The following is a 25,908-nucleotide window of genomic DNA, read 5'->3' as shown; positions in this document are numbered from 1 at the left end:
AGCAGTTAGTAAGGCTTCCGATGGCAGACTTGATGAATCTAGTGTTAACAATGTCAAAAAGAAAGTTGGAAGGCCGAAGAAACCAGAGGGTCCTAAAAAGGTAGTTTGTTTTTCATTTAGAAATTTTCGAGGTTTGCAAGTGAGGTACACAATTTCACATATACTAACTAGTGGCTCAATTTTTTAGAAAACACTTGATACCCGCTGCTCTCCAACTGCCATTGCGGATATGATGGAGCATTTAAAAGATAAATATCCGATCAAATACCAAGAAGTTGAGAAAATGAGTTTTGGATGCCTGAGGCACATCCCTAAGTGGTCGATGAACCAAGATTTGGTTGTCGCCCTGGCACGGTCATATAACAAGGATCGAATGCTTTTGGAAGTTGAAACCGGAGACATACCGATGAATGCACGAGTGATAAGTCAAGCATTGGGACTCCTTGCAAATGGTAATACGTAAAATATATATTTAATGTAAAGTGCATATATGTTCTCTTTTACAGTGTCTGATAAGACTATTGCTAGTTAGTGTTTTTGGATGTAGTACTACTTCTCTTAACCTTGTGCATATATGAGGCTCGAATCCCACTTTATTGGCATAATTGTAGTAAAATTGGCATGCTTCTTCGAGGGTTCCAAATAGCATCCCCACTTTTGGAATCTCCTCGTCAGAAATAGTGGGATGAATTATGACCTAAAAAAACAGTACATACTAACAAGGATTGTGGCACAAGAATGACAAAATAATACGTGCATATATATATATATATATATATATATATATATATATATATAGTGTCATTACTCGGATATTTAGATGTGTTCATAGGAATATATGTATTAAAATATAAACTATAATTAGAATGCAAGTAAAAAAGTCAGCCATAAATATAAGAAGAATAGATTGTTACATTATAAAAAATTCCAAAACAAAAAATGTCAACTACCTCATCGTGCACTCAGTTTCTGTAGCAGAATTGCTTGAACTATTACAATTTATATCGTCCATGTCGATATGGGTATCAAATGAGTGAATTTCTTCTGATGACGGTTGCGTGTTCAAGTCTATCACAAATGCCATGTTGATGTCTAAGATTATAAATAAAATAATGATCATTATAATATTAGAAAAAGAAAAAATTGTAATTAATTAAACTATATGCAAATTAATAGCTAAGTGTCCATTTGGTTAAACATTTTGGATCAGTAAGACCAAAAAAAAATCTTGTGTTATTTGATAGATTTTTGGATGTGTTCTAGCAATATTGTAAGTTCGATTATATTATTTTGGATGTGTAATAAACTTACGAAATAAACTATTTTCAATCATTATCTAAAATACCAACCAATAACATTAATAAAAAAAATTAAGATGAATAAATATTAATGCCCAAACAAGTAATAAAAATTCCAACTAATACCATGATAACATATGTTAGATATTTTTTATAAATAATAAACAACTTAAATTAATTGTTGATTATAATAATTTTGAAAAAGTTAATGTTCAAATAAGTATAAAAAAAATCCAACTAATAATTAAAATAATAATATTATATGCATTTTATCGAATAAAAAATATATATTAATTGTATTATTAACGTTTATATTGTATTATTAAAGTTGGCTGATTTTGGATGTGTTTTAAAAATATTTTGTATAAAATATCATACTATCAGATGTGTTATAATTGAAAAATAACAACACAATTTTAAATTAATTGTTGATTATAATAATTTTGAAAACTAATAAGTATCGAAAAAAATTTAACTAATAATTTAAATAATAAATATTATATTCATTTGATCGAATAAAAAATCAAAAGATTAATTGTATTATTAACGTTTAAATTTAAATATTTAAAGTTAGCCTAATTTTGGATGTGTTTTAAAAATATTTTGAATAAAATATCATACTATCATATGTGTTATAATTGATAAATAACAACAGAATTTTTATGACCATACCAACTACATCTTCTCTCTTAAACTCCAGATTTTTTTTTGCTTCTTTACTCAAACTACTTATGTAGAAAGTACTTTATTTGCAATAACTCTATTAATAAACTTAAATAAGATCAACCTTGTTCCAATTAAATCATCAGAGTATTTTTATGTTTAAATTAAAATATAATTAAAAATGTTGAACATGATATTTCTTAACAAATTACATAAACACATATGTGGAAAGTAATGATACCTTTCACCAATGCAGAATGAAAGAGTGCTTCAGCTGAAAGGTAGTGATACGTCTTCACCAATGAAAACGAGAGGGATAATTCAGCTGGAAGGTACATCTTTAGTTTTGGATTCACTAATGCAGTTTGAATGTCCCGTAGAATAAGAAATAAAAAACTTTATCTGTTACGTGAAGTTACGAAAGTAAAGCAAAGTTACCGTAACCAATGAAGTGGGTAGGTTTTAAAATTTAAATTAAATTCATTTATAGATACGTATCTATAAAATAGGAACATGTTTCAATAAAAAATAATTAAATATTATTTAAATATGATTAAAGACTTATTAAAGGTTGATTAGTATTGTACAACTAGCATTTTTCTAAATTCATCGGTGTTATATTGTTTTCTAATGTTAATAAAATCATTTTATCCAAAAATTTAAGCTATTAAAAAAACATATAAATGTTTATATAACTATTCATTATATCCTTAATTAGTCTAAGACATAAAATTAATATCTCAAATAAAGACAAATGATAACAACGGGTTACTTATTCTTTATCAAGAATCTATCAATGTGGGCGGCAATTATATTGGCAAATGCTACAAACACGTGTTTAATTTTTGTATTAAGTAAAGAGTAAATGTTTTAATTATTAAGATGACAACAATATAATATCGTTTTAAACTTTTAATTATTAGCGAGTGTTTTTGTTAATGTCAACCTTGAATTAACAAGTATATGCAATATAGAGCAAGTGATTAACATGGCAACAACTAATAATGTCTTTGATTCACATACAAGTGATTCTTTATTTATTAAGTATATGCCAACCTTGAATTTACAGTTACACGCAGCCGGTTAGGACATACAGCAAGGCGACAAATTAATGAAGGTTTCAAACGTATGATTATGTCATTGCGTTGTTCGTTGGATTCTGCTGGCGAAAAAGGAATAAAGGATTAAGGGACCTGATGACCTTTGTGGGCTGCGTTCATGTAATTGACAGCTACCAAAAACATTAGTTAGTTGCTGTTCAAGACTAAATTATGATTGTGTTATGTCTCTCGTATGCTGCGGCATAATTATTGCCAAGTAGAAAATAGCAGGAAAAAGGTCTCGTATCATTATTCAAATGCGTGCAAGATATATATTAGCTAGAGATATTGTAGATTTTTTTTTAATCGAAAATAGAGAGATTCAAACTCAGAACCTCTTAGATGAGTATAAAAAAACTATACAATTTGAGTTATAACTGCTATAGATATTGTAAATTAGTAGAATAACAATTACCATAAACATCCTCATCACTCTCACCCAAATAACAATAACAAAAATGATTGTATGAACAAATAAAAATTCACCAATTCAACTAAATATCCCTTAAAATCATTATTTTTTCAGCTTTTTTTTTTGAAAAAACTCAAATAAATAATTGCAACAAACACATACATAAATTTGGTGTTCCGTACATCTTTTCTCCAATATTTAAAATAATCAATTTAAAAATTTAAAAAATTAATTATTTTAAATTAAATTCAAAATTTAAAATTATAACCTAATAAAATTCAAAATCATCATCATAATTAAATCTCGCCAAAATTTTTATTCCACAAGAGCAGATGTGTTCCTTCTCTCCTTCCATTTATTTATTTAATTTTATGGAAGAATTTTTTTTCATGGTATTTTTTAGCCCAACAGAACCATGACTAATTTATTTACAAATCTGATCTCTATTTAAGGATTTGTGATTGACTAACAAAAATTTATTGATACTTTCGTACCCAGATTCGTAGCAATCCTAGCTGTCCACTTTTGGATTTCTGCAGGCTTCCTTTTTGTTTTGGACAGGCAACTTCTGCAGGCTTCAATCATTCCCTAAGCAAATAATGGGCTTATTGGGCCGTTAGTTATATGGGCCGAATAGTTGGGCCTACTGCAAATTGCAAAATAGTACCCTTGAGCAGAGTGCGCGGGAAGCAGTTACCGTCTCCCTCGCATTTCTTCTTCTTCTGCCGTCTCACTCATCTTTCTCATTTTCTCTGCTCATTCCTAACACAAATTACTCAAACCAAATGGGTATCAAGGTCAACAATTCTTCGCATTTCGTTTTCATTTCAGCTTTATTCTTTATAATCAACGTTTCATTTTCCTTCATTGACGGATTCTCATGGAGGTTATTTCATTCTAGGGTTTAACGAAGCTTTTGGCGGACAATGCACCGAAAGCCATGAAGGAGAATAAATTCGAGAGCTACTTTGGACGCAAGATCGCCATTGACGCCAGCATGAGCATTTACCAGTTCCTTGTCCGCACTACTTACTCACTCTTAGCTACCACTATATGCTTCCAGCAATTCGTTTCTCATGTTTGTGTGGTTTTTGGTGCAGATTGTTGTGGGAAGAATTGGAACTGAAATGCTCACTAATGAAGCTGGTGAAGTTACTAGGTGGGGTAGTTAGTGATAATCAATTCACATTCACATAATTTTCAATCGAGTATTGCCTAATTGTGGGTCTTGTTATGTTTCTTTTTTCGTGTTTTCTTATAATTTCTTTATTGGAAATGTGTGATGACTTTGCTTTTGTATGTTACAGTCATTTGCAAGGCATGTTTACGAGGACTATCAGACTTCTCGAATCTGGGATGAAACCAGTGTAATTACTTATTACGTTTTCTGTTATTTGTTTTAAGTATTATTTCTATTTCCTTTCTTTCAATAGAAACCTAGGAGAAAGTGTTGTTTTGTAACGTATGCACTATTGCTGATTTTTTCCCCTTGCTAATTTTCCTCTTTCCCAGATATGTTTTTGATGGGAAACCACCAGAGTTGAAGAAGCAAGAGCTGGCAAAACGGTATTTTTGTGTTGATGTTTTGTTATTTCCAGATTGTTCATTTTTCCCCCCAAAAAATAAAAAAGGAATTTCATTAAGATGAGGAGAAGGATAATACAAACTGGGGATAAGGGCATCCCTGTACGAAAGCAAAACAAAACAAAAGATTTTTTTGTTTGAATGAAGAAAAAACAAAAACAAAAGATTTATCCGTAAAGCATAGCTTTCAATCTCTCAACATGTCTGAGAGAGAAAGTCCCCTATAAACTTCATGAGCTTTACACCAAATAGATGCTAGGCATATAATCCTACACTACAAAACATGTTTGTCATTGAAGGTGCATTATGCTCCCACCAAATAGTGGCAAAAACTGCACAATTCATCTTGTGCATCTAAAGAAGTTTTCTTTATTTTTTTCTTTTAAAAGAAAAATATATTCTTTTTCCACTTGATAAAAGTTCTTTAATAATGTTTCAGAGGTGAGGATGCTTGGGTGAGTGTACACAACAGACTAGATAGGATTAGAATTATTACATTTTGCATTATAAAGGACTTGAGATAGTTTCTATTATAGAGAAGATTATAGAATCTGATCTTAGTTGGTAAGTGGCTATACTTGGAGAAGGCTTGTTGAGACGGGAGTTAGGAACTTGGATTCAATGGAGGGTGAATGATTTAGATTTAGATATAAATGATTTAAACACATATATGGTTCATAATAAAACACTCATTTGATTCATGTAGTTGACCCCATCTTGAGAGACAAGGCTTAGTTTTAGTTATTCTCGTTCTCGTAATGATGTCTTTTTCACAAGTTTTGTTGTTGTTCAGTTTGACGAGGAGGGCTGATGCTACCGAGGATTTGTCTGAAGCCAAGGAGGTATGTCCATAATTTGATATTGGGTTATCCCTATGATTCCTTTGTGCAAGTATTTTCTTCTATTAAATAACAATATTGATCTTGGGGATGTCTTCTTTCTTGTAATTTTAGACAGCCAATAAGGAAGACATTGAAAAATTCAGCAAACGGACTGTGAAGGTGAGTCTTTGTTGGTTTGGCATCTTTGTTTAATAAGTTATTGCATGTAATGGATAAAGCCTTGGTTTTAGGTGCGAGCTGTTGATGCCATTTCTCCATACTCTTGTAGGTGACAAAGCAGCATAATGAAGACTGCAAAAAGCTTTTAAGACTCATGGGAGTGCCCGTTGTTGAGGTAACATTGTACTACAGAAGTATTTATGATTACTGGTACTGTGTGTCTAGATCTGGCTAAGACTTTGGCTTCAACAGGCACCTTCAGAAGCAGAGGCTCAGTGCGCTTCTCTTTGTAAAGCTGGAAAGGCAAGTTCATATCTACTGCATCCCCTTGAATATTTTGTTCTTTATTTTTTTTCTATTTATAGTTATAATCTTTAGTTATGACTTCATGCTATTTTTTTAGTTGATTGTTCAATCCTTTAAAATTAATTTCATTATTTCAAACATTTCCTAATATAAATTTTCTGATGTTTATGTTGAATATTTTACTACTTGTAGGTTTATGCTGTAGCTTCAGAAGATATGGATTCTTTAACATTTGGAGCTCCCAAATTTCTTCGCCATTTAATGGATCCCAGCTCCAAAAAGATTCCAGTGATGGAATTTGACATTAGCAAGGTCCTTGTAGCTTTCAAAGTTTGTCAAGTTTTTCACTATTAGATCTGTGCTTATGTTGATATTTATCTTGTTTCAGGTTTTGGAGGACCTACAATTGAGCATGGACCAATTTATTGACCTATGCATTCTTTCTGGGTGTGATTATTGTGAAAGCATCCGAGGTACTTTATATTCAATTTGATTTGCGAGATGTTAATTGAAGTGTGGCATTATGATTGCTATATAACTCAGTGCGTCCATGTAATATAAACATGATGTGTGCTGCAGGTATTGGAGGAACAACAGCTTTGAAGCTAATACGTCAACATGGTTCTATTGAGATGATACTGGAGAATATAAACAAAGAAAGGTTTTTCTTTTTCTTTTCTTCCGTTCTTTAAATCACCCTTGTCCACTTTATGCAATTTGATCTTGTGGTGAAATTTGGCTTACCTACTTCCCTTTGTTATATTCACACTGGATTTGCAATCAGATGTCTGGCTTAGATATTTGGGCTCTTCCAAGTTTACTGATTGTGAGAATGCATGTTCCATGTATTTTTCTTTTGTACTCATGTTGTATCTTGGTGTCATTTCATCATTATATTAAATATCTGCTATTGGAGGCTGTTATGTATTTTGGCCTCTTTATCTAGTGATTGATATCCCATTGATGCTGCCTATTTTTCCAGATATGCAGTGTAGAGCATCCATATCCACTGTCTATCAAAATAACTTCGAGTACTTTTTTTTTTTTTTTGTGGTGGTATCTCCTTACCATGTTGATAGTTTATCCTTTACAATGTATTGAATGTGTGAAGCAGGTATCACATTCCAGATGATTGGCCATATCAGGAGGCCCGACGGCTTTTTAAAGAACCATTGGTCATAACTGAAGACGAGCAACTTAATCTGAAGTGGTCTGCTCCAGATGAAGAAGTAATAGCTAGTCTGTTACAAAATCCTTTCAAACAGACACAGATTCACATACTCAAATTAATTCTATCAAAATATATTGAGTTCTTTGGCAATGTAACCAGCTTTGATCATGTTGCCTTGCAGGGGTTAGTAACATTTCTGGTAAATGAGAATGGATTCAACATTGATAGGGTGACAAAGGTGTGTGGCTTCAAATAATATCTTTTTGTTGACTGTTTGATCAGGGTTTGGTGGGCTTTCGTTGCTTCAGAAAACAACTTATTTATTTATTTTATTATCTTTAATCTGATAGGCAATTGAAAAAATTAAAGCAGCAAAGAACAAGTCGTCACAAGGCCGGTATGTGATCCTTAACTTGTTGGACATGAATGTTTAATGTTTTTTCTTTTCTTTTCCTTTCTAATTCCTTCACTTTCACTCTTCCAAACACTAACAGATTGGAATCATTTTTTAAGCCTACAGCAAATCCATCTGTACCCATTAAACGGAAGGTGTGTATCCATTACGCCTATTAGAGTCATTGCTTGCTATTATTTGTTAATATACGAAAACACTAGAAAAAAACCTGGCAAATTTTTCATCAAAACATTTATGGTCAAACTTTGGGCTTGCTATGATTCAATTATTCAGTTCTATTCGCCTGTTTTTCTGGCTGTAACAGCATCATGAATTATTGCTTCCATGCATTATTTGCATTATCTTAAGATGTCATCTGGATGATGACTAAACTCTTGCATCTGATGATGACATGACTTATTAACTTCAGTTGTGTGAAAAATCATTCATCTGAAGATGTGATCATGAATGTTATTTCTTAGATACAAATTGAACACCACAACTTGTGTGGCAAGGATATCCCTGATCATCTCCTTTACCCACTGTAGGTTTTTAGTTCTTTATTCTCTTACAAAAAATAAAAAATAAAAGGGTTAGTTGCACCTACACTTGTGACCTTTTATGATGCCATGCACACTATAGTTTCTAAACTTTAAATGTGCAAATTGAGCCTTCTAAGTTTTTCAAATTTACAGTTTGACCATGTTGGTAGTTTGTTCGTCAATTATTAAAAAAATATCACATTTAAGATTTAACAAAATATAGGGTATCAAAATTGCATATTTAGGAAAGTTCAAGAGGACCAATTTTTGCATAACCCGAACTTCTAAGGGTGTAGTGCACTTATTTTGGTTACAATGCACGTGTTCTCGGGGGTTTAATTTGCACATTTTTAAAGCTCAGGGAATAAAGTAGATGGGAGTAAGATGCATTTATTCTTTTGTTTTTGCAAACAGTATCCTTTCTGTTTCGCATCTGAGAAATTGAAGTACCAGAAACAGGAGTTTGCCATTTACTAGAAATATTGAAGCTGATTTGCGAGCATAATTTTGACTGCACACTTGATGACAGGAAAGCAAATGCATGCTTAAATCTTTCAAACCAGATATTGAGCATAAGATGTTCTCTCTGCAAACTTTTAACTGTTCAAGGCCCATGGTTAGTGGCAAGTTAAGCTTGCCAAAACATAATCTGGGTTCCAAGCACCACGTGTCATTGTCATTATTTAGAGCTGTCTGCTTTGGTGCCTGAAGCTGATTAGCCCTGGTGAACCTTCAAAGTCAATCTATTCTCATGTAGAATCTATATTTTAAGTAAAGAATGTGAAAGTCTTAATTTGATCATCATATTTTATGGAAGGGATAAACTATCCTTTATCACTATCTATTGTGTCATCCAATAATCTGTAACTACTAATTTTACATCATAAATTAAAAAAAAAGCCTCCTTTCATTACTCCACGCATGTTTCATTCCCAATATTGTGTATTTCTCAAATTAAGTATTTAGCTTAGCATTTGCTCCCTTTAAGTATGCAGTTTTGTGGTTCATGGTGTTTAAACTTTACCAAGTCTCATTGACTTTATTTACATAGATACGAAGTCTCATTGTTATGCAGGAATGTAAAAGAACTGAAGAGCTTAAAATTTATTTTGTTTCTCTTGCTTGTTTTATTTCTTGTATTTCTTTATTAACCACCTTTTCTTTAGTATTTTAATCTGATAATTGTATATGCTAGCGGTTAATGGATAAACAACACCTCCACCCCCCCCCCCCCCCCAACACAAAAACCACAAAAAAGATGTCACTGGTAATCTGGCAATACCAGCTTTCACATGATGGTGGAAGTTTATGACTAGATTTTACATATGAGCAAAATTTACCCATACTGGGCTCATGCATTATTGCTAGGTTTTTTCTACTTCGTAGCACAAGATGTTTGATGCTTTGCAAAATGGGTTTATACCTTTCATAAAAGAAAGTTGAGAAGTTCGTAGAGCCAGTCTAACAAAGAACTTCAACGATTCTGCTGATGGGTTTAGAATAAAACACCTCTACCATATGTCACTATTCTTGCGTTAATAAGTTCTCATTTCTTGGCAGGAAACACCACAAGCTAATGCTAAAGAGAGTAACAAAAAGACTAAAGCCACTGTTGCTAAGAAGAAGAAATAGTTGGCAGCATCTAGAAGATTCTGGCCAAAGCAGTTAATCAGGTTAGAGTAGCTTTGCATCATGGAGGTTTGATTTGCAGTACTGAAATTTACTCCTCCAAAGTGTAAAATACTAATGTTAAGTTTATTTTTGGAATTTGACTAATTTATGCTAGAATTTTGCTTCCTATAATGCCAATCTGTGGTGCTACTTAATTAGTCCATCGTTACGTAACAACAAAAATGATTGGAAGAAAAATTCCACTGAATTTCAGTTTACCCTTTTGTAGTTTTTCTTTTGTCATCTCATGCTTAACTAATGTCTAATGTAGTTTTGCTTTTGACACGAGTTTTTAGTTACAAATGGTTCAAATTTCGTACAAACTTAAAGTCCAACCAAATCCCCACAAATTCTTTGAAAACTTGTGATCTAATACACTACCAAAATAAAAATGTTTGAAAGAGAATAGAAAATTGGCTAAAACAATTTAAAATTATCTTATTATCCTATTTTATATTTTTTAATTATTGTTGGAATAATTGAGTAATATTAGAAATAACAAGTGTAGTTATAAATTTTACATACATAAAATTACATGTGGCATGTAGAATGTCGTGGATATGTTTTGTATTATTTTTAAATTAGAGTGACAAGGAAAAAAACACGTTTTATATTTGGGAAACTAAAACAAAAACCTTGTGATGAGTAAAAGTGTAGGGCACGGATTCTATGTGCTGAAGATCTTTGGCACACCAATGCGCATAGCACTTATCTTCGGCTGACCGGTGTGCCTTTGGATGCTGTCTGTCGGATCTCTCTCGTTTTTTTAATTCAATGGTGGAGATCACCTTTCCTCTTCCCTCCTTTGATTGGTTAATAGATATCTTGTGTCAGAGGGGCTATTTTACAAATTTATATTGTTGCTAGTTATTTTTGTTAGATCTGAAAACTATCTGGGTTTATGTAGAATTAGTTAACGATTTTTAAGATGGAATTATTTGAAGTTAATGATTCTGCGTTACGTTTAATCAGAGACGATGGGATTGGGCTGGGAAGGAAGGAGTTTCATCGTTGACGTTGTTTGACGCATACTAGAATCGCGCGGATGTTTACGTTTCCGTCACTGACCACCAATGGAGTTGCAGGAAGTTCCCCCCAACCCACCCCTCGCGGAATCACACTGCAAAGCTGCCTACTCTCCGAATGGCGCATCTGTCGCGACTCATTGGTTCGGAGGATGAAGATCTGCATAGTGTCCTCGCCGGAGCTGGATTCGATCACCGTCGGATAACAATGAGTGATGTTTCGGCTAGATGTATGGCTTTGTCGGAGACGATCAACAAGGAATGATCGAAACGGCGTGGAGACGGGGTGCGAGAGGATGACGAAGGAGAGGAAGAAGGTTTTTCGGGTCGGGCGGGTCAGGTTGGAACACAATTGGTTGGACTTGGCTCAATCCAGATGGGCCTCTACGTTATAATTTTTTTCTGAAACCAATGAACAATGATGGGCTCAAGTGCTGGGTTATTAATTGTTAAAAATGGATCACTGGTTTGGTATGGTCAAAAAAAAAATTTACATGGCTGAAGAAAGATGAGGAACACCCAGTACCAAAAAAGAAAGGTAACACAAAAACAGTTATTGCATGTATAATTAGTTGCTGAACAATCTAATATTCTATAAGATATAATAATTGAGTAAAACCAACTTATCTGTAAGGTTTTGCCATATTCTGGTGCACAATATTAACAGAAACGTTGAATAAGGAACATCCACATATTTTCCAATTGAACACGGGTTTGCATTCGAGCAATATGATTGGTTGAGGTTGAATACCTCTCCTTTAACAAGCAAAATTCGATGAGGCTTTTTAAGGAGATTTTAGTATTTAATTGCACTAATTGGCTTATTATAAACCAAGAAAGAACTATGAAACTTGTTTAAATTAGTCCTTTCGTATTCTTTGTTCATCCAAGCATTTTAATTGAAAAATATGTTTATCCATTATAACCGAATTTGGCATAATATTACGATACGCCAAATGAAAATAATTCAGAAAGGAAAAATCGATAAGCAAGTCTTTGAGAACGCACACGATTTGGAAACGGTAAATGCTAACAACCCAAGATAATTTCCTAATTATGTATCAACCGCTCAGATGACTTGTTTTATATTGGATGATTTACATCCCCCTTTTTTGCTTGGGACTGTGAACTATCTGGTACCGTCACAGTTAATTTATACAAAATTGCCCACAAGATTGGTAACTCGGATAGGTAATGGGGAGTCACCGAAAAGTGTGATTTGCGTATATTTATAAAATATTTATTTCAATTTAAATCAATTCAAATTATTACTAACAAGAAAGGAGATGAGAAGATATTGATAGTTAACCGCATCTGGATTAAACGAATTTATACTGACTACGAAGCATAGAATATTAATCTTCCGAATCAATGGCAATCAAAATGGAAATAACTTAGAAATTTTGTTCTTGTCATGTAATAGTCACTGGCGAGGAAGGATAAACCGATTAACAATTCAAGATAAACAGATTTTTAAGATCGAAGCGATGAAAGTAGATATATTAATCGCCATCGAGTTTTAATTAGCATTTCAGAAGATCAAAAGGGCGATCAAATAAACAAACCAACTAGATCATTCAGGTTTCAGGCCTCGACAGAAACCAACACAATATAAAGATATCACACATGTGCACCAGGTCAAATACCTCCATCACTGTCTTCACTCTGCTCCGGTTGAACACCTGCCCGACGGAACAAAAATTTGTGCTTGACCTCCAAAACATCGACCCTGTGTGCCAGGTCACGCCATTTTGAGCTTTCCGCCATCATTTCGTTTGCTTGGTCATACAGTATGCGAACGGTCGCTTCAGACTGTTGCTGCGCCTTGCAGAGCAACTTTTCCTCCCAGCGCCGTGCTTTCTCCTCTTCCTCCAGTTGATCCTCCTTTTCCCTCAACTTGACCTTTAACTTTAACCTCTCGGCACTGACCTTCCAGAGTTCATCTGAGATCTTTTCAAGCCTAGCCTCTCAAATCTCCTTCCTCCTGACAAGTGCGGCCTCAACGAGGTCACAATCCGCGAACTTTTCATCTGTACGGACGATGTCGATCAGAGAAGCGATCGGCTGTTCCATGAGGTCGTCGGGACTAAAGGTGTGGTCGGTGATGGACTCCTGCGACATTTTCTCTAGTATACAGTAGAGAGAGCAGTGGAGGGTGGCAGAAATAAGGAGGGCGATAAGGATAGACAGAGAGGTGAGAGAAGGAGTTACGGAAGAGAAGAACTAGGAAAGAAACATTAGGAGGGATAGGGTTTGTCATTAACGGGCACGTATACATATACATATATAGTGTAAAGTGGGACACTGCTTCGAATACTTTTTTTCATAGAAAATTAGTAATTAATGTACTTCGTTTATTTTTGGGAAAACAAACGATTTATTTAAACTAGTTTGATGGAAGAACAGTATAATACTACATACATTGCCAGGGAGGGGAGGGGTCGGTTTACGATGTCTCCATCCCGTTGTTGCACTGACCCCTAAGACCTGGGACTTTACCTGTCCAGCAAAACGTCAGCCAGCTGCCGTATGATTTCTCCCAGTTGAGTCTTGAGTTCCTGTCTCTCTCTTTCGATCTGGGATACACGGTACTCGATTGACGCAACGGCCTGTTGTAGGTTCTCAATCGATTGGCTGGCTGCAAGTGATGTGACTTTGTTAGCAACACGCAAGTGACTAGATGTGGGGGCGTCGCAAGAAGACATTTTTCGCTTACCTGATGCACCTGGTACCGCCGGGGAAGTGGTTGTCACCGTCGTAGCGTGCCGTCCACCGTAAACGAATCGATTGAACTTCGACGCCGGCGGGAGCTCGCTACCCAGCCCCAGAACAGGCGAAGTCGTCGTCGCCGTCGTATCGTGCCGTCCACCTTGAACGAATCGATTGAACTCCGACTCCGGTAGGAGCTCGCTGCCCAGCCTCAGAACAGGCGATGCAGTCACCTGGAAGTAGTCGTTCCAGGCGTTCATGGCCTCTTGGTAAGTCCGGTAACGAAGAAGCAGGTTTCGTGAAAAGTCATCCACCTGAGCCGATGCCATCTCGCAGTTGGGGTATATTCCGGGTATCCTCCCTCTAAAGACGACGTACCTCCCACCTTCTGTTCGCATTGCCATCCGACTGTTAGAGGAGATCTGGTAGACCTTGCAGAGGGAGAGGGGGTTAGGCTTGATGGTGGAATACAGTTTATGGGTTTTTTTCTCACTTGGAGGCTAAGAAATGGAAGAGTAAACAAATAAAGCAACTAGAATGGTGCAACAGCAGTCGAGGTTTACTTGCACACAGACCCTATATTCAGGAGTAGGGGTGCAGGCACTCTAGGTACAAGAATATGGGTGTACTTGCACCATCAAATAAAAAAGTAATAACATTTGTCTTATTCACCACTATTAATTTAATGAATTTATTATATTTTTAAAATTAATTTTGATCAAGAATCAATTCCCATTATAAATTGCAATCTGTTGTGATAAGAATACCTTATCACATCTTATGTGGATGCCCATTTTCCAAAAGATACAGTTTTTCAAGGATGACTGAATTTAATATAGTTTGAAAAAGTGAATCCTCTTCTTTATTTATTTATTTAGTTATTTTATAACACAATCGAGTGAACTTTTTAATTTTAATATGGAAAGAGTGTTGGTGTATAGTAAGGTTATGTAGGGAATTGTAATTTGGGTTCCCAGTTAAATACGATAAATGCTTTTTTAATCAATATAATTATTATATTACCTGGACGCATCGGTAAACAAAGAAAACATCTAGGAAAATGTATGCGGTACTGAACCACAACCCCCCTACCCCCTCCCCCCCAATGGCAGTATGTTAAAAAGCAAAATTCCAGAAGGTCAGTTACAAATTCGTTTATCCTCTTTATAATCTCCAATAATCCCTCCACGAAGTCCTTGCAAATGGCTGGAAGTTCCCAGAAGGACAGAAATAAAGTGGACGTATCCGTTCAGCACGAATGCCCGCTGAATCTTCTTCCTCGCGAAATATGGTCGAGTATTGCCACGATGATTGCATCGAATTCGATTGAGGATCTATTCAACATGAAGGCGACGTGTAAGGTGTTCCTGGGTGTGGCGAGTTCAGACCCTGTATACAAGCATGCGACGATGTCGTATAAACCGTTAGCGCGTTTTTTACTTCACCTCGACGGGCCTGAAAGGAGATTCCTTGATCGCTGCGTGGAAGTAGGAAATGTGGATGCTATACTCCGACATGGGTTCACGGAGTATCTCTGGTTTGGCCGCCGTGACAAAGGGATGGAACTGCTTGCTAGGGCCTCAACGGAGGGCTGCGTCGAAGCAGGTTACCTGTGTTCCATGTTGCTAATGTTTGATCACAAAGACGAGGAAGACGTGCAAAGGGGTGTTCAAATGATGGAGGTTTATTGTATTTCTGGGCAGCTCGAGAGCTATACCAATTTCTTGAGGGGCATTTGCAAAGATACTACTGTGCTCTTAAAAGAAATGTTTGCACGCATTTGAACGACCGTGACTGTTTACCACTCTTGCCAATCCTCCCCCGACTGTACTGTTGTGGGTTTATCTTTATGTAATCCTCCAATACAGTGGCTAGCAAATGCCGGTTTGTTATGATCCTTCATTAACCCCTTGCTAATTGCTATGTGTACTGATAGTGTATTTTATTTTATTTTATTTTATTAAAAAACTGTCAGTTTGATCAATTAATTTATAATAATTATGTGGATGGCACAGACGACGCAATTAATGCGTATCTTGGCTATAAGCCTATAACTTAGTCCAAATAATGCTTTCTTCTTGAGTGGGATATGATCTGAACTTTGCACTATTGAAGTGACGTTTGAATGGACAGAAGACTGTTTAGTCAATCAACCTTTTAAACCTTCGAAAGGTTTTTTTCTGGGGCTGGGTACTAAGACCGTGACAGTGAATTTATACAAAATTGGTAAACTTGGTGTATAGCAAGGTTATGGAAGGAATTGTAATATGTGTTCCCAATTGAATAGGATATATGCTTTTTTAATTAATATAATTATACTATCGCGATAAGTACAAATTATCATATAATAATATATAACAGCTAACAAAAGTGTCTGTCCATGTATTAATGCCTGGTTTTATCTCGAAACATCGATAAATGAAGAAAACATCGTGGGAAACGTATATTAAAAAGCAAAATGCCACAATATGGTCCAGTATTACCACGATGGTTGCAGCGAATTCGATTGGGGATCTGTTCAACATGCAAGCGAGTTGCAGGTTATTTGCAGCTGTATGCAATTCTGACGCCATGTACAGGCATGCCTTGGTGTCAGTGTTGCCGACTGCTTGCTTCCTGGACTACTATGGGCGGCCTGCAATGAGATTTCTGCGTCAATGCGCCACAGCGCAGAATCTGGCCACTCTGCTCTGGATCGGGATGGCTGATTTATTCTTCCTTGGCCATCGCAGAGGTGGTATACAGACCCTGACCGAGGCAGCAGAGTTGGGTGATGTAGAGGCCTGCTTCCTCTCTGTGATGCTGCTACTGTCGCTTGATGACAAGGACAAGGATGAGATCCACCGTGGATTCGAATTTTCGGTGTGGTCCGTGAGTCCGGTGCAGTCGAAAGGTGCAGAGAGGTCTTCACGCAGGTGTTCGCGGGCCCGTGGTCGGAGATAAACCCGGCAGACCCAGAAGAGCCCGTGTCATCCGTTCCGGGAGTTGTCGTACCGGCGGAGCCATGGATCTTGCAAGTGATTTGTCCAGTGTGTTGTGTGTGCAATGCCTGATTGAATACGAGGTGCGGAAGTTCTTGGAGACTGTTTACGTTTAAGAAGTTTTCTAAACCCCGATGATGGAGGTGTTGATCATGCTCCGTGCGTGCATTGTCGGGCACACTATGATTTGCTATTATGTAGTCATGTTATTATTATATATCATTTTGTCCGAATAATTTTTTTTATATTGGGTTATTATTCATGTTTTTCATTAATATTTTGATGTTTTGGAGTAATGAATAATGAATAATGAACATGATGTTTTTGCTTTCATATTTTAATGAGTTCTGATTATGTAATTGCACTAAATGTTTTATTATAACCTGAGAGAGAAGTAATTTGAATTTTGTTTCGATCACTGGCTTTGTATTCTTTGTTCATCCAAGCAATCTAATTTGAAAGATGTTTATTTCCTATAATTTCATGTAATATAAGGATATCATAATCATAAAAATGATACTATGTCTATGTTTCTTTGTATTATTATCTAGTGTAAAATGACAGTACGTGCCCTTAAATCAGAAGAAAGGATAAATCGAAAAACACGTAATACCTAGTGTATTATTATCAAACGCGCTGCCTGTGGGGTGATACCAAACTGCAAGGAAGGATAAATCGAAAAACACGTCTTTGATGACGCACACATAAATAATTGCAGAAATGGTCCGAAATCACGATTTGGAAATGGTACTTGGCTCCATCATAGCATAAATCCCTAATTGTGTGTCAACAGGTCACATGACTTTTGAAATTAAGAACAGACAGATGAAAGTAGATATAATTATATTATCAGAGTTTAAGTTCCACTACAGAAGATCAAACGAGAGACAGAACAAACAAAGGAAATAAAAGGATCATACAAGCCTCGACGAAAAACATGACATTAGGATATCAAGCATGTGCAGTAGGTCAAATAACTCCGGCCCCGTCTTCATTCTGCCCGGCTGGATGACGACCCCGACAGAGCAAAAACTTATGCTTTTCCTCCAAAACGTCGATCTTGCGTTCCAGGTCACGCCACGGTAGAGCCTCCAGCTATTCCTGTTCACGGCGCTTGGCGATTTCTGCCATCAATTATTTTGCTTTGACGTCCAATTGGTGAAGGATCACGTCATTCTTTCGCTGTCGCTATTTTCAACTCCTTTTTCAGCCGTCGCGTTTCCTTCTCCTTTTCCTCCAGTTCATCCTTCTTTGCCTCGAAAATGAACTTGGCGGCCAACATCTCCACTTTCGCCTGCCTCAGTTCTGCTTCGGTCCTTACAAGTCTATCCTTCAAAATCTCCTCCCTCCTGACCAGTGCGGCCTCAACGAGGTCATAATCTGCGGACTTTTCATCCACACGGATGATGTCGATAAGAGCATCGATCGAGAGTTCCGCGAGGTCGTCAGGACTAATGGCGTGGTCGGTGACGGATTCCTGCGACATTTTCTCGGGAGAAGAAGACGACATATGGCAGATTACGACGACCCTTAAAGCAACGATTTTTGTTCCGGCGACGACGGTCGTCCTCTGGGTGGGTCGTTCTCAGGAGATAGACATCGAATCTTCCTTCTGAAGTTACGCCGAGAGTACGAAGTAGAAGCCGTGTACGGAGATGACTGTGGCGATGTGGCAGACGGTGGAGAGAGCAGTAGAGTATGGCAGTAATAAGGAGAGGGAGAAGGATAGACAGAGAGTGGAGAGAAAGAGTTATGGCAGAGAAGAACTGAAGAAGGGTTAGTACTTAGTAGGATTTGGGGTTGTCAATAACGGGCACGTATATATATATATATATATATATATATATATATATATATATATATATATATATATATATATATATATATATATTATGAAGTAGGTAGAAAGTTTCTTGGTATCCTTTTTTTTTCGTAACTATTGTGTCAATAATGGGGGTTTATTTTCAGGAAAATAAAACATTAATTTAAACTATTTTAAAGGAAAAAAAAAAGAAGAAAAGATAACATTTATTCAGCGAGTAATTAAATTAAGAAACTAAAGTTGACATGAATATAACACAAAAATCGAACAGTCAACATTAAATTCTTGCGTTGTAAAACCAAAGCATTTGAATAGGAAAGCACATTAGTATTAAAATAAAGGGGTAAAGTATTGAGTTAAGCTTGTCTTTGTTTCATATTCCTAGAAAAATAAATAAATAAAAACGAGTATTCGTTCGTCCCCTATTAATTAATTATCTTATCTTTTCCAGAACAATCGGTAAAGAAACGTACGAGGCACTGAACCATTTTAACAACAAAAAAATGATATAATAAGAGCACAAAACGTTTCTTTGGTGGTCGTGTGTTGTCTTGATATTTTCCAAAACCCCTGGCCCAAGTTGCTTGCAAAATGGTTGGAGGTTCCATGAAGAACAGAAAGAAAAGGAACGCAGCCAAGTCGATCAGAGAGAAAGGGACCGTATCCCTTGAGTACGAATGTCCGATGAATCTTCTTTCTCGCGACATATGGGTCAGGATTGCCACGAAGGTTGCGTCATATTCGATTAAGGATCTGTTCAACATGCAGGAGACTTGTAAGGTGTTTCTGGGTGCAGCGAGGTCCAACGCTGTTTACAAGGAGGCGTCGATGTTGGAGTTGCCGATTGCATCCTTTTTATACTACTATGGCCGACCTGAACACAGTTTCATAGAATGCTGTGCGGAGGCTAAAATTAAAATGGATGGTCGAAAATGCTTGAGTCACGTGTAAGCGTGAGGCACACGTACACGTGGGTTGGTGCCCTGTTTTTCAAAATTTTTCATGTTTTTTGCACCAAACCAAGCATTCCAAACCTCCAAACAGCTACCAAAACACCATAAAACCTTATTTAACATATTAAACTACTAACTAAACTCAACAAATCAATCAAAAATGAAATTAAACCAATTCTACCAATATGTACAAAAGAGAAAAAAGGGAAGATTTTACCATGGGGGGTGTCTCCCACCTAACACTTTTCTTTATTGTCCTTAAGTTGGACTTATGGGGAGATCCTCATCAAGGTGGCTTGTGCTTAAATTCATCTTGGAACATCCACCAATGCTTGAATCTCCAATAAGCTCCATTCTTCAAAATCAATAACTCCAAGCCTTGATGGAGTTCCTCACAAACCATGAGCTCCCAAATTGATTTTCCTTGTGCTATCTGGGATCCTACACTTTGTTTTGACACCCGTCTTCAAGTTGATCATCATTGTTCCATCCGGGTGGTAGGCAAGATGAATTCTCAATAAAGTGCCAAATCCTCCTTCTAGACCCATCTAGTTGAGCACTAGCCAAACCTTTGTATCTAATCCTTGAAGTTTCAACCATAATAAACCTTGCTTTACATCGCCAATCATGAAATATCTTTTTTTACGCTTCATCCCACAAAAGTTCCTAAGTTGACCATCCGTTTCAAGCAAGCCATATTCGAGTGGGATAATAAAGCTAATAGAAATGAACTTCACCAACTCAAATATAGAGGTAGATGACAACCTAGGCAAAGAAGCTTCCAAGGATCTTGACAAAGTGTATCCCATCCTCCTTTTTCTAAGGACCTCCACCTCCTCACAAGATTTCTCAATCTCAATCCTTTGTTTAACAATTTTATCTAACTTTTTTCCCTTACTCAAATCATAAATGGGAGGATGAGAGAAATTTACCTCCACATTACTTTCTATCTCATCGGGAGAAGCTTCTTTAAGTTCAAAGGATTCTTCGCCACTAGGATTTGATGCTTGATCTTCAATTCCAAGAGAACTAAATTCTTGCTCTATCCCATCCAATTCTTCATATGGAATATGCTTTGGAGGATGTACACTTTCCTCCTCAACATCAACTTCAATCTTGTTGGAGGGATTTTCTGTGGCCTTAGATTCCCATGGAGACTCCGCATCTCCTAAATCTTCAACCACTTCTTCCTTTTCTTCAATAATTAAAGCTTCCTCCAATTGTTCCAACACAAAGCAACATTCCTCATTTTTCACCGGAGTTTCCAATCTCTCCTTCATGCTATGCTCTTCATTTGATTCTCCACATGTTGCCATGGGAGTTCCTTGAGTGTCCAAGCATTGGGAGGCTAATTGGTTTACTACCTCGGCCAAGACGGCTATGAATTCTAGTACCTCCCTTTTCATCTCCTCTTGTCCTTGAACAAGAACATCAAGGATGTCATCCATTGGAGGTTGGGGTGGATGGAAGGGTTCATCATTTTGGAGAAATGGCTCATAATAGGAAGATGGTTCTTCTTGGTCAGGTTGTGGTGGTTCAACACTTTCCACTTTTTCCACTTGTTTCACAACACGCTCCATGGTTGCTTGAAGTTGATCCAATGCTTCCTTGAGACGATCCCTTGACTCTTGTTTCGCTTGGATAACATGATTAGGATCATATGGCTCTTGGATCGATGGACATGAATATTCTTCTATGTAGGGTTGTGGTGGAAAGTAAGATTCATCCTGTGGGTGAGAGTTTGCATCCATTGGAGGTGGTTCATCTTGGTAATAGTATGGAGGATGTGGTTCTTGTAGGTGTTGAGGCTGGAATGGTGGTGGCTCTATGTAGGGTTCATATGGCTCATATGATTGTTGGTATGGTGGGTAAGGATTAGGGTCATATGAAGGTGTTTGGTAAGAAGGGGCTTGTGAGTATGGTTGAGGATTATGTTGAGGATAAGGCTTATAAGCATATGGTGGGGCTTGTTGGTAACTACAAGGAGGTCCATCATAGCTATTGTATTCATATGCATTAGGAGTGGAATTATACCTATAAGAAACTGGAGGAGGTTGTTGCCAAGAATGTTGTCCATAAGCTTGAGGCTCCTCCCACCTTTGATTATTCCATCCTTTTGATGCCTATCCTCATTGAAGTTTTCATTTTCTACAACATAATTAGAACCAAACTCATAGCCAAAGTGAGAATTCATGATAGCAAGAGCAAATGAAAACAAAATCTAAGAAGAAATAAAGAAAACCAAATCCTAAAACTTAGCAAGAATTAACAAACAAACAAAAGGCAAACATATTCACAATATTCACATATATATAATAACCAATAACAAGCGCACATTTGCAATTCCCTGGCAACGGCGCCATTTTGATGAATGGATTTTTGACGGTTTAGAATTTCACAAATGAATTCTCGTTGCAAGTATAGTTTCTAAACCAACAATAATCTTTTCATACAAAAATTTGGTTGTCACTAAAACAAACCCCTATAAAAATAACCGAAGTATTCAAACCTCGGGTCGTTCTCCTTAGGAATTGCAATAAAGTGTTCTTGTTATTGGCTATGGAGTATAAACTAACAAAGCTCTTGGCAAGGTATGAGAACTAGAAGTCCTATCCTCATTATCCTCCTCAATTGTGACAACAATTATCCATTTCTCCCACTTAGTTAACCTCCAACTATGGAGGAAAGTCAAGTGGATGAATTAACTTGATTCCACAAGTCCTAGCCTAATCATGATGAAAGACTAGCTTTAGTGGCATTCAAGTTAATTAGCAACTTCTAATTATCAATCAACAAAGGATTTTGATAACTCAAGAGTCACCAATTACTCTACCTAGGCCAAGAGGAACAAAATCTAACTCATAACTAAAAGAGGCATTTCAACAAACACATAGAAGGCAATAAAGGTAAACAACATGAATTGCAAGAATTAAAGAGAGATCTAACTACAAAGGCAATAGATCCATAATAGAAAATCAAAGAAACATGAAAAAACATGAAAATCATAAATTGCATTGAAAGAGAAATAGATATCTACATAAGAATTCATAAAGCAAAAGGAAAATTGAAGCAAGAGAAGAAGTAGATCTAGAGCTAAGAAATTAACCTAAACCTAATCCTAATTCTAGAGAGAAGAGATAGCTTCTCTCTCTAGAAACTAACTTTCCCTCCAAAACTAAACTAAACTAAACTAATGTGATGTAATGTGTTGATTCCCCTTCAATCCTTGGGTTAAATAGCATCAGAGATTAGTTGGATTTGGGCCTGGGAAGCCCAGAAACAGCCCCCAGCGGATTCACTTTAAGTGGATCACGTGCGAGCACCGACGCGTATGCATGGGTCACGCGTACGCGTCGCTTGGCAATTTTCCATCCACGCGTACGCGTCATGTACGTGTACGCGTTGCCAAGCGACTCCACAATCCACGCGTGCGTGTCTGCTGCGCGTGCGCGTCGATCTCAGCATCCCAAATCCTTGTTTCTTCATGAGTTCTCCACTTGCATGCTTTTTCTCTTCGCCCCTTTGATCCATTCCTAGCATTTCCATCCCGAATTCACTAACAAACACATCAAGGCATCTAGTGGAATCAAAGTTGAATTAAAATTAACACATTAAAGGTCTAAAAAGCATGTTTTCACATTCAAGCACAAATTAGGAGATAATCATGAAACCATGCTATTTCCTTGGATAAATGTGAGAAAAGGTGATAAAATTCCCTAAATTAAGCACAAGATAAACCCTAAAATAGGGTTTATCAGTCACTGCATCGGTGGAATGGATACTCTGACTATGGCCGCAACTGGGGGCGACCTGGAAGCCTGTTACATGTGTGAGATGCTGCTACTGTCTCATACCAAGGAAGACGAAGAGCACCTACGAAAGGGACTTGAATTTTTTGAGATTGTACGTGATTCTGGGGCGCTCAAAAGGTGCAGAGAGGTCTTCAGGCAGGTATTCGCGGGTCCGTGGGTGGAGGTTAATTCGTTGGATCCTGGACTGCCCGAGGTGTGTCGGTCCACCAGTTGCCGCACCAGAGGCACCATGGGTGATGTGGAAGAATCGTCCCGCGTCTCGTGTGTGCAGTGCCTGGCCGATTATGAGGTTCGGGTGTTCCGGGAGTTGTTTGCATTCGAATAAAAAATGTCTATTTTGGGTTTTGTGTTTCCCAAGTTTGTTGTTTATGCTTCTCGTATCTGGTATTACCGTATGAAGCGTTATATCCACTTTTGTTAAGAATTTACGCATGGTTATCCTCATATTAAATATATTTTTATTGTGTTTCTGTTTTCGTGCATGGATAGATCTTAGTTAGTTTGAATTGGTTAAGCTTGATGGTGTAAAGTGGTTTAGGGGTTTTCCCTCGCCTGGATGCTCAGAACTGGAAAAGTAAATTGAAGAACTCCAACGGAGTAGCAGAGGTGTACTGGCACGCAGACCCCACGTTCAAGAGTAATCGTGTACTTCACGCGGAAGTAGGTTCAGAAGCAGGGGTGCAGGGATACCAGGGTCAGGACTAGGGGTGTACTTGCACCCACTTAGACAGAAATAAAAAAGGTTTGTTCTGTCAATCAATATATTAAATTGAATGCAATTAATTGCAAATAAAAAAATTATCATTTAATTCGATAATTTAATTTAATTTGACCATTTACGGTTTTTTAATCAGTTTAAAATTCCTTAACTATTATCGATGAGCTTAGATAAAATTGCAAACAACCAAAACATCATTAACGTTTCCCATTTCCGGATATCGAGGCAAATTAGAAAATGAAAACGAGACTGCCCACTGCCGTTTGGCAGAAGAAAGACACTTCTACTCGTACATATAGATAAATATGGGTATAAGTACATATAGTAAATGTATTAATTATCCGGTATTATCCATAATGTTGGGCAACGAAACGTCTGACGCGCTAAGTCGTAATAATTAACTAATGTCAGTATATAATTTAATTTATAATTTTTTCTGACTGATAATATAATATATTATATACATATATATTTATATATAAAAAGTAACTTTTATTGGATAGAAAATATATGTTATAGTTGAGGATATACACATTTTGAAAATTGGTATTATCGCGATAACCGATAAGTTTAAATGATAATAATAATATATAAAAGCTTACATTCCGTCTCTTAATTGGCGGTCGTTTCTCCTGTTAATAATTTTCGATAAACCCCCAATAACCGCCTCCAACCTCTACCGAGCCCTTGCAAATGGCTGGATCTTCCAAGACAAACAGAAAGGAAGGGAACGTGCCCGTCGAGCATGAATGTCCGCTGAATCTTCTTCTTCGCGATATATGGGCGAGGATTGCCACTAAGGTTACATCAAATTCGATTCATGATCTGTTCAACATGTAGGCGAGTTGCAAGGTTTTTCTAGATGCAGCAAGTTCCGAAGCTGTGTACCAACATGCGACGATGCGAGTTATACCGTTAGTGTCCTTTTTATTTTACCTTGACCGGCCGGAAAGTAGGTTCCTCGATCGCTGCGTTGAAGCAGGAAATACGGATGCTATACACCGACAAGAGTTGATGGAGTATTTCTGGATTGCCCGCCGTGGCATTGGGATGGAACTGCTTTCTAAGGCCTCGACGGAGGGCAGCGTCGAAGCAGGTTACTTGTCTACCATGTTGCTACTGTGTGATCACGAGAACGAAGAAGAAGTGCAAAGAGGTGTTGAAATGTTCGAGTCTATCCGTACTTCTGGAAAGGTCGAAAGGTGCATGGAGTTCTTCGCAAACATTTTCTGGAAGCGATGGGTTGACGAGAGACCATCGGATCCGGGACATGCCGTGGCTTGTCAGTCCACCACTTGCACTACCTGTGGCACCATGGCTTGTGTGAATGATGTGTCCCGTGTCTCGTGTGTGCACTGCCTGGAAGATTACGAGGTCAGGATTTTTTTGGAGATATTTAGATTTTAGTGAATGTGGTTGTTTATCACTCTTATCAATCTGCCCCCGAATGAACTGTTGTAGGGTTATCTTTATGCAATCTGCCAAAACAGTGGCTATCAACTGGCGATTTGTTAACAATCTATTTCTTGGATGAAAAATGGCAGTTTGATCCAATAAATTAACAAAATTAATTCGCATTGTTGTTCACGCAATATTTCATAGCTTCACCCAGAAAGAGAGAAAAAAAAAACAATATATTTCTTGTTTGAAAAAATGGCAGTTTGATCCAATAAATTAACAAAATTAATTCGCATTGTTGTTCACGCATTATTTCATAGCTTCACCCGGAAAGAGAGAAAAAAAATA

The 25,908-nt window shown here is 36.9% G+C and overlaps 3 protein-coding genes across 5 annotated transcripts; all 3 read left to right on the top strand.

Annotated features, from left to right (window-relative positions):
* The first annotated feature begins 4,159 nt into the window (after positions 1-4,159).
* On the top strand, positions 4,160-10,371 carry LOC107618415 (5'-3' exonuclease family protein). Of its 3 annotated transcripts, none has more exons than XM_016320472.3 (17): positions 4,160-4,270; positions 4,375-4,491; positions 4,574-4,632; positions 4,781-4,840; positions 4,986-5,039; positions 5,851-5,899; positions 6,011-6,058; positions 6,168-6,233; positions 6,311-6,361; positions 6,557-6,676; positions 6,753-6,837; positions 6,944-7,025; positions 7,479-7,593; positions 7,717-7,773; positions 7,886-7,932; positions 8,030-8,084; positions 10,032-10,371. In XM_016320472.3, the coding sequence occupies exons 1-17, from the start codon at positions 4,259-4,261 to the stop codon at positions 10,101-10,103; spliced, it is 1,149 nt and encodes a 382-aa protein (XP_016175958.1). In that variant the 5' UTR covers positions 4,160-4,258; the 3' UTR covers positions 10,104-10,371. The 3 variants fall into 3 exon arrangements, with proteins under 3 accessions (XP_016175958.1, XP_088355732.1, XP_020966344.1); XM_088499606.1 differs by lacking the exon at positions 10,032-10,371 and adding an exon at positions 9,001-9,384 and having other exon boundaries at positions 4,164-4,270; XM_021110685.2 differs by lacking the exon at positions 10,032-10,371 and adding an exon at positions 8,886-9,384 and having other exon boundaries at positions 4,164-4,270.
* Positions 10,372-15,078: 4,707 nt separating this feature from the next.
* Positions 15,079-15,660, top strand: LOC107615237 (putative F-box protein At1g67623). Its single transcript, XM_016317334.1, has one exon. The coding sequence runs from the start codon at positions 15,079-15,081 to the stop codon at positions 15,658-15,660; it is 582 nt and encodes a 193-aa protein (XP_016172820.1).
* Positions 15,661-16,363: 703 nt separating this feature from the next.
* On the top strand, positions 16,364-16,819 carry LOC148544098 (uncharacterized). Its single transcript, XM_088498864.1, has one exon. It carries the CDS (start codon positions 16,364-16,366, stop codon positions 16,817-16,819), a length of 456 nt encoding a protein of 151 aa, XP_088354990.1.
* Positions 16,820-25,908: the final 9,089 nt, after the last annotated feature.

Source organism: Arachis ipaensis, chromosome B9 (assembly GCF_059453495.1).
Source record: "Arachis ipaensis isolate K30076 ecotype BB chromosome B9, ASM5945349v1, whole genome shotgun sequence".
NCBI classification, from domain to species: domain Eukaryota; kingdom Viridiplantae; phylum Streptophyta; class Magnoliopsida; order Fabales; family Fabaceae; genus Arachis; species Arachis ipaensis.
Note: the sequence above shows the minus strand (reverse complement) of the source record. Positions and strands in the feature narration are given on the sequence as shown.